This window comes from Rhinolophus hipposideros (assembly GCF_964194185.1).
Source record: "Rhinolophus hipposideros genome assembly, chromosome: 21".
NCBI lineage: Eukaryota > Metazoa > Chordata > Mammalia > Chiroptera > Rhinolophidae > Rhinolophus > Rhinolophus hipposideros.
Window position 1 is genome coordinate 50,107,248 of NC_138067.1, and position 13,482 is coordinate 50,120,729.

General features: G+C 51.0%; 1 protein-coding gene across 6 annotated transcripts; it reads right to left on the bottom strand.

Annotated features, from left to right (window-relative positions):
- Positions 1-4,295: 4,295 nt before the first annotated feature.
- Positions 4,296-10,251, bottom strand: LOC308490274 (uncharacterized protein). Of its 6 annotated transcripts, none has more exons than XM_081032257.1 (5): positions 10,180-10,251; positions 9,789-10,081; positions 8,269-8,395; positions 7,164-7,286; positions 4,296-6,524 (listed from the first exon to the last, which is right to left on the bottom strand). In XM_081032257.1, the coding sequence occupies exons 2-5, from the start codon at positions 9,822-9,824 to the stop codon at positions 4,948-4,950; spliced, it is 1,863 nt and encodes a 620-aa protein (XP_080888383.1). In that variant the 5' UTR covers positions 9,825-10,081; positions 10,180-10,251; the 3' UTR covers positions 4,296-4,947. The 6 variants fall into 6 exon arrangements, with proteins under 6 accessions (XP_080888383.1, XP_080888384.1, XP_080888385.1 ...); XM_081032258.1 differs by having other exon boundaries at positions 8,269-8,353; positions 10,180-10,204; XM_081032259.1 differs by lacking the exon at positions 10,180-10,251 and adding an exon at positions 7,769-7,852 and having other exon boundaries at positions 9,789-10,173.
- Between the last annotated feature and the right edge of the window lie 3,231 nt (positions 10,252-13,482).

Genomic DNA, 13,482 nt, shown 5'->3' on the forward strand with positions numbered 1-13,482 from the left:
TTGGCGTCTCCCTATTATATCCGCACAGGGCTGACGCACCATATTGCCGGGCTGTGGGCGGTGCCCGAGAGGCTTCCCGGGAGCGGAGAAGGCCCAAGAGTCTGGAGGTCCCGCCTCTGTTCCCTGTACGTCCCCGTAACCCAGCGATTATCGGGCCTCCGCGAGCCCTCGTGTCCCGAGCCGTAGTGGGGCGGCCCCGGGCCCTCTGGCCGCACCAGACTGGGGTGTCCGCCAGGGCCTCCGCCAAAGCTCGTACGTATCCTCAGCGTTGTGTGCGCTTTACCGAGCGGGGGACGGAGGCACAACAGTCACCCGTGAGGATCCAGCATATGGCTGGACTGCGAACGTGACCAGTGAGCTGATCGACTAGGCACAGACAGGTGAGGAAGTGTCTCCTGGCCCCCACCCACCTGGACTCCAACCCCCGTGTCTTAAGTTCCCCACTGAGTCTCAGGCCTCGGCGTTCAGTACCGTGGAGCGTTCACAGGTGGGGACCTCCATTTCAGAATTCAGTATGGTAAGATGTAGGGGATACAGGCAGATCTGCACGTGCAATGAATGGCTCGCTGTGAGACCGAGAGCGTTTGGAAAAGTCCTCGTGTCCCCACTGCAGGGAACCAAGCGGCTGAGAAGAGGAGTCCTGCCTCTGTTGGCGGGCTGAATAGAAAATTTTGAATAGAAGAAGGATGGCCATGATCTAGGGTAGGATTTTGAAAGTATCCCAATGGATAGTGAGTGAACACACTACACTGGTGGGAGAAGGGTTGCAGAGGGGCTGAGAATAAGGAGATTCATGAGGATGCTGCTGCAATATTCTTCAGGACGGTTATAATGGTGGGCTGTCTGGATTAGTAGTAGCAGAAGTGAGATAAATTACCAGATTCCGGATCGATTTTCAGATGGAGTTGATGGGGTTTCTTACTGTACTTGGGGAGTGAATGTAATTGAGGGATGAAGGGCCATCCCACATATTTAGGAAGAATGAAGATGGAGGTTGGCAGGAGGAGAATGTTTTGGGGAAGATTAGCAATTGGATTTTGTAGGTATAGAGTCTGAATTGTCTGGAGACCTCTGAGTGGAGGTGACACATGCGCCGGTGAACACACAGGGAGTTCCAGTTTGGCTGCCGGGTGTCGAGGTTTCAGTGCATTGGTGGCTGAGACCAGAGAAGGGGCTGAGAATGGGATTTTGGAAGGCGAGTCGTAGGCTGTGATTACAGATGGGCCATGAGGTGAGTGTGGGGTGTCCAGTCTAAGGACGAGTGACTGGGTGGAAGAGGTGGGTGCAGAAAAGAGAAGCACTGTCCCAAGACCAGTAGATCTTGGGAAAGTGCACATGCAGGAAGAGGGCCGATTCTCTCAGATACCTCAGAGGTCAGGGTTTGGGAGACATAATGGGAGGTGGCTGGTAGGACAGAGACTGGGGTACCAGGTCCCGTGCCCAGTGCTTAGTTCACATCTACCTGCTCCACAACCTGGTGTTGTAGGGACCAGTGACCTTCCAGGACAAGGTCATATTCCTCTTTCAGAAAAAGAGGAGCTCATTAGTGAAGTCCAGTGCGGCTCCTACTGTGACATGATTCTGCCCTCACCAGGTCAGGCTGCTGTGCTCCCTGTGGGAGGTGCTGTTGGCCCTGGAGCTGGCCCACCTCCTACTACCTCTTTTCCGAGACTGCTGTGTAAACAACCCCAACACCTTTTGCCTTGGGTTCTTGACAACCATGGTCCAGGGTCAAAAGTATAACTCAAGTAGCAGATCACATCCAGTTCAATGATTTTCTGGCCAGGTGACCCAGACAGGGTCTGTGGCTTTTCTGCCCCCTCTATCACACTTCTTCAGTCCAGCAGAAATTTTCTGCCAGCTACCCCTTGTCAGCCCCCATATGGCATCATGGGTACTGACATGACCATTGATTGTGGGGCCACTGAGCTTTTCCAGTGAGATCTTCCCTGGCTATTCATTTTGTGAGGTTCAGTTCTCCCAGAGGCATACGTGATCCTTACCCACCTTGGTCTGTCATGGGGTAAATCACCCTATCCTGGGGCTGACCTCTCACAAACCACTAGATCCCCTATAAGAATTACTTCCTCCATCCCCCACAGCGTGGTCACCCAACTCGAATACTGCAAGGAGTCCCGGCTGGTGGACATGGCAGCTCGAATCAGTCCATGACCAGAGAGGCCCACAGAAGACTAGTCCTGGTGAGTGCAAGGCCGCTGTGGGAGGGCCTGGTCTTTGATCTGGCACCTGACCTGTGACCTCTGTTCCCTTACTATCAAAATGAGTAGCCATGCCTCTTTTCTGTCTTTCTGACCCATTCTAACACTTCATCCTACTACCCCGACTCCTGTTCCCTCATTGACCCCTCTCTGTCCTCTGCCTCTCAGCCTTTCTCCTTCTCCCCTCTAGGGCTAGGTCCTCCACCATTGGCATGTCCTCTCCATAACATGTGCTGAGCTGATACTTATCTTTAAATAGTTCTTTAAACCTGCTCCTTTGTTTGGTAAACTCTGGCATAACCAGGGAAATACTAAGATTCCGATAAGCTGGTGGTGTGTTCAGAGCCCTGGTGGGGAGAGCAGAAGGCAGGTTCAAGACACCACCCAAGTACTGCAGGCAGCCATAGCCACACAGGTACAAGGAGCTGTGCTTCTGAATATCCATGTCTACCCTGAGGCCCCAAGTTTCACTTGGACTTTAACTCTGATCTCAAAACCTCCATGTTAATAGAAGACAATTATTATACCCAGAAGAGACAGCCTGAGTCAAAGGGTGTCCTCACACCTAGGGATGCTGGGGAGAGCTGAGGCCAACTTGCCACATGCTTGGCTGACCACAAGCCTGCCTGGGATGCTATCCCTTATGTGGTCAGCTTCAGGGAATGGGGGAAGAGAGTCACCCTGAGTGTGGTGGCTGCAATGCCACTACCCATGCTACATGCTATGGGGTAAACTCTGTGGGCCCACAGCCTTCATGTCTGGAGGCCTGGTTTGCTTATTTTCTGAGAGTCACAAATGTTGGCCCAGGAACACATGTGCAGCATATATACCTTTAAACTTTGTATAAAAGTTTTTGGGAAATCGTTCTCAATATTTATACAATCAAAAGGCTCCACATAAAAATATGGATCTCTCACTCCTCTAAGAAAACCAGAAAATGGGGAAACAACCCTATGTTGATTCCACTATCTCTGACCCCTATACCCAAGGACAGCCCTGCCTCATTGGCAGCAAAAACCAGAATGTGATGAAGACTATAGCCACCACACTCACCTGCAGGGCCACAGCAATCCTGGACTACTGGGTCGCTTCTCAGTCCCTTGTTCCGGCCTGTGCAGTGATGGTCTTGCAGTGAACAGCCCAGGGAGGCTGTAGGAGTCCTCTATTGGATTCTTCGCTCGGGGAGTGAGCAGCACACTGCTGGCCGTGCCTGTTCTAAAGGGGCACCCACACTTGTTTCAGAGGACAAGATGAGAGTGTGCAGGACTTCCCAAGACCTGCAGAGCTGAGTCTCTTCTGTGGCCAAAGTCACTATCAGCAAATTGTGCACACTGCAAATCAGGTTTTCCCAGGGGTTTGAGATTTTATTGCAGAGAGCTATTGCTTGCTAATTTTTATGGTATAAATTCCACTATGGCTGATTTCAAGCTACCCATGTTATGTCATTAAATGTGGACTCGAGCACAAACAGCTCCTGTGAGTGGCTGTGATGTGGCCCAGGCACGCCCTGACCATACCTCCTCCATTTGCCACAATCTCCAGTTCCCGGACCTTAGAGCCACTGTTTCTGCACCCACTTATGGTCCCACCTGGCCCTGCAGATCTTACACCTACCTACAGATTCTGAACTCCAGGGTCCTTACTCATGGGCAGGTCCCAGGAGCCAGTCAGAAATTTCTGACAGGAAAGGGGGACAAAGAGTGGTGTGCACAAGCCCAGGAAATCCAGCTGCAACTTGACAGTACTGGGCCCCTTGACAATACTAGGCAATGTGGGACATTCCCAGGAATAAGGGAATCCTGCCAAGAAAGTACTAGAAATTGCCATATCAAAGACCCAATTTCCAAAAAACTCTGGGCCCAACAGGTAGTCCTGGCTTCCAGACACAAGACTTAGCCCAGAGACCTTCAGTCTATCCCAGGAGGCCTTGCGCCACAAGGCAAATTAGGTTAAGCTATTCCTTGACATCCTGCTGTCAAAGTTGGGCCCCCTACAAAAGCCCTTCCCTGTTTTTGCTCTGCTAAAGCCCAGGTCTACTCTCAGTCTCGCCCACAACAAGAATGGAGCCCCAGTATTAAAGCTGGCTTCAACAATAAGGCTTTATTATCACACTCAAGGCAGGCAGTTCCAGGGCTGGGGGATTTGGAGGCTGGACAGACCTACTGTAGGCATCATCTATAGATTCAACCATGCCTACAAAGAAGGGAAACCTAGTCAAGAAATCCTCAGACTCCAGTCCAGATCCTGCTGGAAATAGGCCAGGACAAAGCCTGACCTACTGGGGACAGAAGGGAGGTGGAAATGAGGCCACACCAAAGGGCTCCCCTCACTCACGGCTCCTTCCAGGGAATCAGAGAGCACAGGTCTGCCTTCCCTGAGTATGCTGAGATGACAGGCACATGCTGTGGGGACCTGCCAGCTGGTAGAGGTGAGATGGCATCTGGCAGTGACACTATCTGGCAAATGACCTGGACAGATTAGAAAGTGCAGTATAGCCCTCACATATCTGGAAGTAAAGCTTCACACGTATCTGGCACTCATGCAATCTCCCAATAGGGGTGTGGGGATGTGCAAGTTTCCATTTTTGGCTGATGGCTTCCTCACAGAGGTTTCTTTCAGTTTTCTCAGGAGCAAGTCCTTTTATGGTAAACAAGGAGAAAGCCCAGGGTCATGGTTTTCCACATTTGCCATACTTCTAAGGCCTTTCTTTGTTGTGACCCCTCTGGTGCTAAGTGAGGCTGGAGCTCTGGCTAAAGGCATTCCTGTGTCTTCTGCACTCCAAAGGCTCTTTTCCAGTGTGACCCTTCTGATGTTTAGAGAGGTTTGAGCTGTAGCGGAAAGCTTTTCCGCATTTGTTGCACTTGTAAGGCTTTTCTCCAGTGTGAACTCTCTGGTGCTGACTGAGGATGGAACTTTCACTAAAGGCCTTCCCACACTGGCTGCACTCATAAGGCCTTTTTCCAGTGTGGACTTTGCGGTGCTTAACAAGGTTAGAGCTGTAGCTGAAGGCTTTCCCGCACTCACTGCATTCATAGGGTCTTTCTCTGGTGTGAACCTTCTGGTGTTGAATGAGGGCAGAGCTTTGACTGAAGGCTTTCCCACATTCGGAACACTCATAAGGCTTTTCTCCAGTGTGAATTCGCTGGTGTGGGATGAGGTTGGAGGGGCAGCTAAAGGCTTTCCCACACTGGCTACACTTATAAGGCCTTTCTCCGGTGTGACTCCTCTGATGCAGAATAAGCTTAGAGGTCTGTCGGAAGGCTTTCCCACATTTACTGCACGCAAAAGGCCTTTCTGTATTGTGCACTTTCTGGTGCCGGAGCAGATGAGAGCTGTTAACGAAGGCTTTCCCACACTCACTGCACTGGTAAGGCCGTTCCCCAGAGTGGATTTTCTGATGCTCAACAAAGTTGGAGATACAGCTGAAGACTCGCCGGCACTGTCTACATTCATAAGGCCGGTCTGTGTTGTGCACTTTCTGGTGCCGAACCACATGGAAGCTGCGAGTGAAAGCCTTCCCGCATTGTGCACACTCATATGGCCGCTCTCCAGTGTGGACTCTCTGATGCTGGACCAGCGAGTGTTTGCGGGTGAAGGCCTTCCCACACTCATTGCAACTGTAATGTGTTTTTCCAGCATGAACCTTCTGGTGCATCCTCAGCTTCGATGGGTGGCTAAAGGCCTTCCCGCAGGCCTTGCACACGTGTGGTGCTTCTCCAGTGTGAACTTTTCGGTGATGAACAAGGGTCGCATTCTCTGCAGGGGCATTTCGACCTATTGGGCAGCTGAAGGGTGTCCCTGTGGAGTGAGTCAGCAGGTGGTCAAGGAGCATGAGGGCCTTCAGGAAGGCCTTTCCACAGCCGCCACACTTGAGGGGCTTCTGTACAGCATGGATCCCCTGCTGCTGGTGACGGGGGCTGGGTTGGGGGTATTCCCCGTGCCCTGGGCTCCTGTGTGGCTCCCCCTCACTGTGGGAGGCCTGGTGCTGGAGGAGATAGTGGCTATCCACGATGCCCTTACCACACTCCCTGCATGTGATGAGTTTCTCCTCACAGTGCTCCTGGTGCTGGCGAGAGTTTGCACTGAGTAGGAAGCCTTTCCTGCACACCTCAAACTTGTATGGTTTGTGCCTAGGGTGTGTTCCCTGGTGCTCAGCCATATGCAATATGCCTTTCAAGACCAGGCCACACATGTCACAGGGATTGACCTTCTGGGTGGAAAGACCTGCCTCAGGGGTCCTGAACTGGAGCACTCCTTGTATAGAAACACCTTGCTCAAGACGGGTTTCCTCTGCTCCACACCAACCTGAAAGCAGAGAAATGCTGGTGATGTTTATATCCTACATTTGTTGAGAGGGGGAAGCCCCTTCACAGATGTGTGTCTAACACATTCAGAAATGAGTCTGTAGGATGAAGTCAGGGTGAAGTATAGCCAGCAGTGCAGGATGGGGCTCAGGAAGGCCACAGAAGGCAAGGCCTCAGCACGTGTGACAATGCAGGGTTGGGGTTCAGGCTGGGAGCAGAGGCAGGGACTCCAACTCATTCCTCAGCTCTTAGCAGACACAGTACAGGCAAACCCCAGGAAATTTCTGACAGGAAAGGGGGACAAAGAGCGGTGTGCACAAGCCTAGGAAATCCAGCTGCAACTGGGCATCTGGTGCTCAAGTCTATGAAGATAGGTGCACATTCCTGATACATTGACTGTAGGCAAATGTGGGATGGCCCTACAAAGGGACTGGAGGAGGAAAATGGGGGACATGTGGAAATCAGAGCAGTGGGTCATCTGTCATCCAGGACCCAGGGACAAACTAGAAATAGCAAGAAGGTAGTGTCCTAGAAGGTGTGGCTCCTGGCCCCAGCAACATACACTAGTGGACACAGGGCAAATGCCAAGTACAATGTGAGCCCAGCCCTGATGTCACCTCTGCCCCCAGCTCCCACTCACCAGAGCCAGGCCCCCTCCTGGCCTCTCTTGCAGTGGCTGGAGACGTGTCCATCCAAATGGGCACCCAGGGCTCTTTGCCCTGTTCCAAGTGGGCAACCACACAGGACTTGGAAGATGCAAGTCCTAGGAGAAAGACAGGGGGGTAAGTGGCTGGCCCAGCTCAGGGCAACCCACTCTGTGACAGACCAAAGGGAGCTCGTGCCATTTTTCCAACTGGGAAGAAAACAATATTAAAAAATAAGCCTCTGAGGAGTGTCTCACAGGAACAGCCCAATCAACGGTCAGTGTCTGCAGTCCATGGCACAGCCATGGCTCCTGGAAATGTCTGACAGAAAAAGGGCGCAGTTAGGGCGGACAGGTGGCTCAGTTGGTTAGAGTGCAAGCTCTGGGCAACACGGCTGCTGGTTCGATTCCCACATGGGCCAGTGAGCTGCACCCTCCACAACTAGAATGAAGTCAATGAGCTGCCACTCAGCTCCTAAATGGCCAGGTGGCTCAGTTGGTTGGAGCACAGGTCTCTCAACCACAAGGTTGCTGGTTCGACTCCTCGATTCCTTCAAGGGATGGTGGGCTCCACCCTCCACAACTAAGATTGAACATGGCACCTTGAGCTGAGCTGCTGCTGAGCTCCTGGATGGCTCAGTTGGGTGGAGCACGTCCTCTCAACCACAAGGTTGCTGGTTCGACTCCTGCAAGGAATGGTGGGTTGCGCCCCCTGCAACTAACAACGGCAACTGGAGCTGAGCTGCACCCTCCACAACTAAGACTGAAAGGACAACTTGACTTGGAAAAAGTCCCGGAAGTATACACTGTTCCCGAATAAATTCCTGTTCCCCTTCCCCAATAATAATAATAAGGGGGGGGCAGAAACTGGGCACAGGGGTCCCACCAATTTGGACAGACTCAGACAGCCAGACTAAGGCTCCCAGCTGGGGAAGACTTCAGAAGCAGGTGTTGGGGCTCCTCTGGCCCAGCTCTGCACACACAGTAGACAGTCCAGGGGAGAAAGCAGTGTCTGTGCTCAGCTGTGGGAAGACAGCTGCTCCTGGAAGAAGAGGAAGGGCAGCGCCTAGAACAGGAGTCTGGGCAGGTAGGAGGGCCTTACCCAGCGAGGCCACAAGTGCCAGGTTCTCCAGCATCACATTGTGGTACAAGCATCTTTCAGCCTCATCCAGGAGCTCCCACTCCTCCTGAGAGAAGAACACAGCCACGTCCTCAAAGGTTCCCCAGCCCTGCCATGTTGAAGACAGCTAAGTCAACCAGACCAAAAGGCGGCAGAAAAATGAACAAAATAAACACATACAGATGAACCCATCCAGACCTGTGCCCATAAACCCACTCTCTCCACCTCTTGTGGGCAGTCTCGGATCCCCAAACCACGCCCCTAACACACTCGTAGATCACCCTCCTCCCCAAGCTCCAGTGCCATGAGTGTCACTGTCTCCTCATATTCCATTGATCACCATGTCCTTCAAACAGCAGGCAGGTGGGCAGTAGATGCCATCTAAGCTGTGAGGATCAAGAACAGCTGGTGAGCCCATAAGAGGCCCAGTCCCACAGGGGCTGAATAAGCACCAAGGCCAGTCCCACTGTCATTCTACCTCTACCTCCAATATGCTTCAACCTCCACCTCAGGGACCTTGGTCACCTTGTGGACCCTCCACTCCCACACACACCCTTCCCTCGTAGCTGCTCCTCCCTGCATCTTTGTGACATCCAGCCCCGCTGCCCAGGTACCCAGGCCAGCCACCCAGTCCTCAGCTGTCCTGTAGAGCATCCATTACCATGACCCAAAGATGCCCCCTCTTAAATCTGAACCAGAATTCCACCTCAGGTCACAGACCGGCTACTGCCAACTGGTTATCTCCAAGCCCAACCCCTCTGTACAACTTAGACCACGTTCAGCAACCATTCAATGATCAGGAGTCCCTGGGGCATCTCAACCTTAACATGGTCAAAACCCACGTGCTGATCTTCCCTGAAGCCTGCTCCACCCACCAACTTCCCCATCTCAGTTCATTCTCTTCTGCTTTCTTGTTGCTGAGGCCAAAATCCAGGGGGATGCCCCTACCTCCTCTGCTTCTCTCTCACCCTCCACATCATAAAATCTGGCTAGCTTAAGTTAAAAGATCCAAAATCCAACCCCTCCTGACTCCAGTCACAGCTCTAGTCCAACAGCCACCATACCCCTTTTTCCTCCATCTGTTTTCCATTCTGCAGCCAGAGGAAACCTGTGAACACCTAAGTCAAATCACCTCCCTCCTCTGATCCAAACCTTCCAGAGCTCCCACCCCTCTCACATTCCAAGCCTGACTCCACCAGTCATAAGGGAGACCTGCAGTTCCCTGAACACTCCCAGCTCAGCCTGGCTTACAAACATTTGCACATTCGGGTCCCTATGTCTGAAACAGCTTTCCACACCTTATTCCACTGGACTCCAGAAACAAACTTTTCCACCTAACCCCTGGCCAGGACTCAGGACCTTGGGCTTGGGGTGACTCTAGGGTCTCCAGTAGCACAGGAAGGGGTGGAGGAGAAGAGTCCAGGGACATCCCTCTCCCCTCTATCTGGGGTCCTGGGCCATGTGGGTAGGGGTCCGAGTGAGGGTCGCGGGGCGCCACTCACCCGCGCCGGGTCCATCAGCGCCGCCACTGCCGCCATTGGACCCTGACTGGACCTGTGGTGTCGGCCAACCCCACACCTGCACTGGACTAGGTGCCCGCCCACCGCCCGTCACACTCGGGGACTCAGTCTCCACGGTATAAACGCGCAGAGTCCGAGGGCGCCGTCTCCAGGGGCCGCGGGGATCCAGAGCGGGTGCAGCGGACGCCACGTTACAGAAGGTCATCTCCTAGAGTGCGAGGGGTTCGGTCCCATCCTGCTCTCTGTCTGGTGCCGAGGAGACACCTGAAAAGCAGCTGGGACCCAGCGTTAGGGTCCCCAAGGGCGGCATAAAACGACCTGTAAAGAGCAAAAAGAACGTCCGCAGGGGCGCTACCGGAAGTCCCGCACCCACCTGCTAGAACCACAGGAAATAGCTCTTCTTGTAGACTGGCTGTGATTGCTCCAGGGGCCGCCGCCATCCCCCGGAGCCTTCTGGTCAATGTAGTTCGGCCCCAGCGGCTCCGCGAGGGTCGCTGGGAAAAGGAGTCCCGACAAGGAGAATGGCAAAGTCGTGTTTTGGCTTCTTAAAGGGGCCGCTCCTGGATTTTCTCCTTCAGAGACGTCCAGCAAGCGACCCGTGTTCTAGGCGTGGGGTTACCAGTCCTGAAGGGGCCACTTTTCTCCAAGGATGTGAAATGATAATGTCTCCCTCACGGAGACTGCTCTGTAACATTAAATGTTTCTAATTCATAGGTCCCCAGCTGTGGTCAATGAGTCAGTAGCATCAGCATCACTGGGGAACTTGCTAGAAATGTAAGTTCTTGCCGCCACCCCTACTGAATCTCAAACTAAGGTGAGCCCCAGCACTGTGCCTTGACAAGCCTTACTGGGGATTCTGATGCTTACTCAGAATCAGCTCTACTTCAGAGTCCAGTGAGAAAATTTGGAAAATAATAACTTTGCTTCTGAGTGGTGACATGAAAGTTTATAGCACAGGGCCAGGCACGTAGTGCTAAATATATGAGAGCTATCAGTGCTCTCAGGATCATCATCCTGGTACCAAGGCTCACACACATTGCTCGGAAGGGGAAATTGGAGATGCCTCTATAGAATCACAAAGTCCTTAAAACTGGAAGAGGAAAGCAGTGGAGACAGAGAGAGAGTCGAAGTGATACAATGTGAGGAAGACTAAAGTCACCATTGCTGGTTTTGAAGATGGAAAGAGCCACAAGCCAAGAGATCCTGGCAACCTCTAGAGTCTGGAATAGGCAAGACAACAGATTCTTCCCTAGAACCTCTGAAGGGAACACAGCACTGCTGACACCTTGATTTTTAAAGCAGTTGACACAAGTGTCAGACTTCTGACCTCCAGAACTATTTATTTTTTTTATAATTTGGGTTGTGTTTCTTTACTCTCAAAGGCTCATGTGATTACATTGGACTCACTCAGATAATCCTGAATAACCTTCCCATCTCATGATCCTTAACTTAATCACACCTGTAAAGTCCACCACGTGAGGTAACATATTAGCACATTCTGGACATTATTGAGGAACCCTGATTCTGCTTACCACACTGAATTCACATGGCTATTAGATAGTTTAAAACAGGTGTCAAAATTATAAAAGCAGAAATTTCCACAAAGAAATCTGAAGCTGTAGCTCCTCCAGACACACGATTTGGCAACCACCTTGAAATTTCCTGCCTTCCTTCCCTTCTCCATCCCTGGATTGGGCCAACCATGCCTCAGTGGCCGTGAGACTGGACAGCATGAAGGTCACATTTTCTTACGTCACCAGGAACCCAGTGTGGACAACAGAAGCCACTTGGTTCCTGCTGGAGGGGTTATGGCTATCAAGAAGACTCCTCAGAAGAATACAGGATGCAGGACAAATTTATTTCCTCATGCAATGACTTTGACTGTGGTAGATACAAGCTCAGTCCCTGTAGGTCTCACAAGCAGTGACCTTGCCTACTGGGCTCTGGTATCCCCATTATCTATGATTTACACCCACCACTGTCCATTGACACACAGTTCTGACCTGCCCCTGCAGGTTTGCCGCTGAGCTGGTTTTCTTGCCCAGGCACAGAAAGACAGCTTCATCTCAAGCTTGTGGCTGAGACATGCCTGGAATGAGGAACCTGCTTCCTCATTTTCTCAGACCACTGTACCTCTAAGATCATCTATTTGCTCCTCAGGTGAGCCCTGGGCACACAGGTAACTATGAAATCCAGATCACAAGTTCTTTCTGCAAAGTCCTTAGTCTCTCCCTGGAGGCCTTGAGGCAGCAAAGCATCTTGAACCACAATAAGACAGAGTAACACCCCCTTGTCCTCCCCCTTGTCCTGCCCCATCTCAGAGGCAGATGTTGTCACCACCGAGAATCCTATCCCTCTACTCACAGGCAGTGACCAATTCATGTACCCTGCCTCCCCAACCATACCCCTGACTCAAAGGTGAGATAATCAACCTGGCTTTTATTGTCAGAGTCTGAAGCAGTCCCAGGTGTGGATGGAAAGGAACGCTCAGGAGATTGAAAATAACCACATAGGATGGCGTGAGCATAAAAAATTTTATAACTAAGTGGGACATGGCGGGAAGTCACATCTTTAGCTTCCTTCATAAAGTTAATCTGTGCCTTTAAGTGGGCCTATTGTCATTTTGCACCTATGATAACAATGTTGGAATGTCAGTAATCCTTTTTCCGAGGACAAGGGCTAGAAACTGCAAAATTCTTCAATATTATGCTTGTCTCCTGATTACCATCTCCATATGCTGTAAAAAACGAACAGTTAACTATCCTGTACCCACCTATGTAAAAGAAGTACCTATCTCTCCAACTTACTTTTATCCAATCCCAGAGATTCCCCCTTGTCTCCCACCCCCTTAATCTATGACCGATAGATTTCATGTAACCTTCCTCCTTTGATTTTATGTATAAAATAAGCTGCAAACCGCCATTTCGCTGAGCATTTTCTCAATCCATTGAGATTTTGCTTCCCAGGAATTGTCGTTCAGTTTGGCTCAGATAAACTCTTATAAGCTTTCTTTTAGGTTGGATGTTTTTTGTCAACGTTACTTGGTATAGTTGGCAGGATTCCAAAGAAGCCCACCCAGGACCACCCTGTGGACCCAGATTTGGTGCTAGGTACCAGGAAGGGCCCATTGTGCCCCACTGGCTCCCTGCTTCACATCGGGTGAATTTGAGTGAGTTTTTCTGGAATCCTGGATCTCCCTGTTTTAAGGTAGGAGGACCTGACTTTATTTGAGCTGTTTGTTTGTTTATAAGTTTATAAATCCTGGAGGTGGCGTTAAAGATTAAGGGTTGAGGTAACCCAGGCTAAGGACAAAAGTTAAAGATAGCGCAAGGACAGAAGGAAAAATATGGGTGGCTGGTTTTAATTTTGGCTTTTCAATTGGAATTGCTTATTGAGAGTCTGAACAAAATTTTTTGCTAGATAAATGAAAGTCTGAATTTGTTCAACTCCGAAATTAAGTAGCCTTTACTCCCTCCATCTTGAATTTCGGGTATTTTTATGTGACTAAGAATCTTTGTGAAAAAAAAAAAAGAAAAAAAAATCTTTGTGGAGGTGTTTAAGGGTACTCCTCAAAGTGTGCAGTGGCCCCGTAGGGAATTCCAACACAACTGTAATTAAATATTTGACTTGTCCGGGGACGCGCACATAAAGGCTGGTTACCTAGCACTCCAAGTCC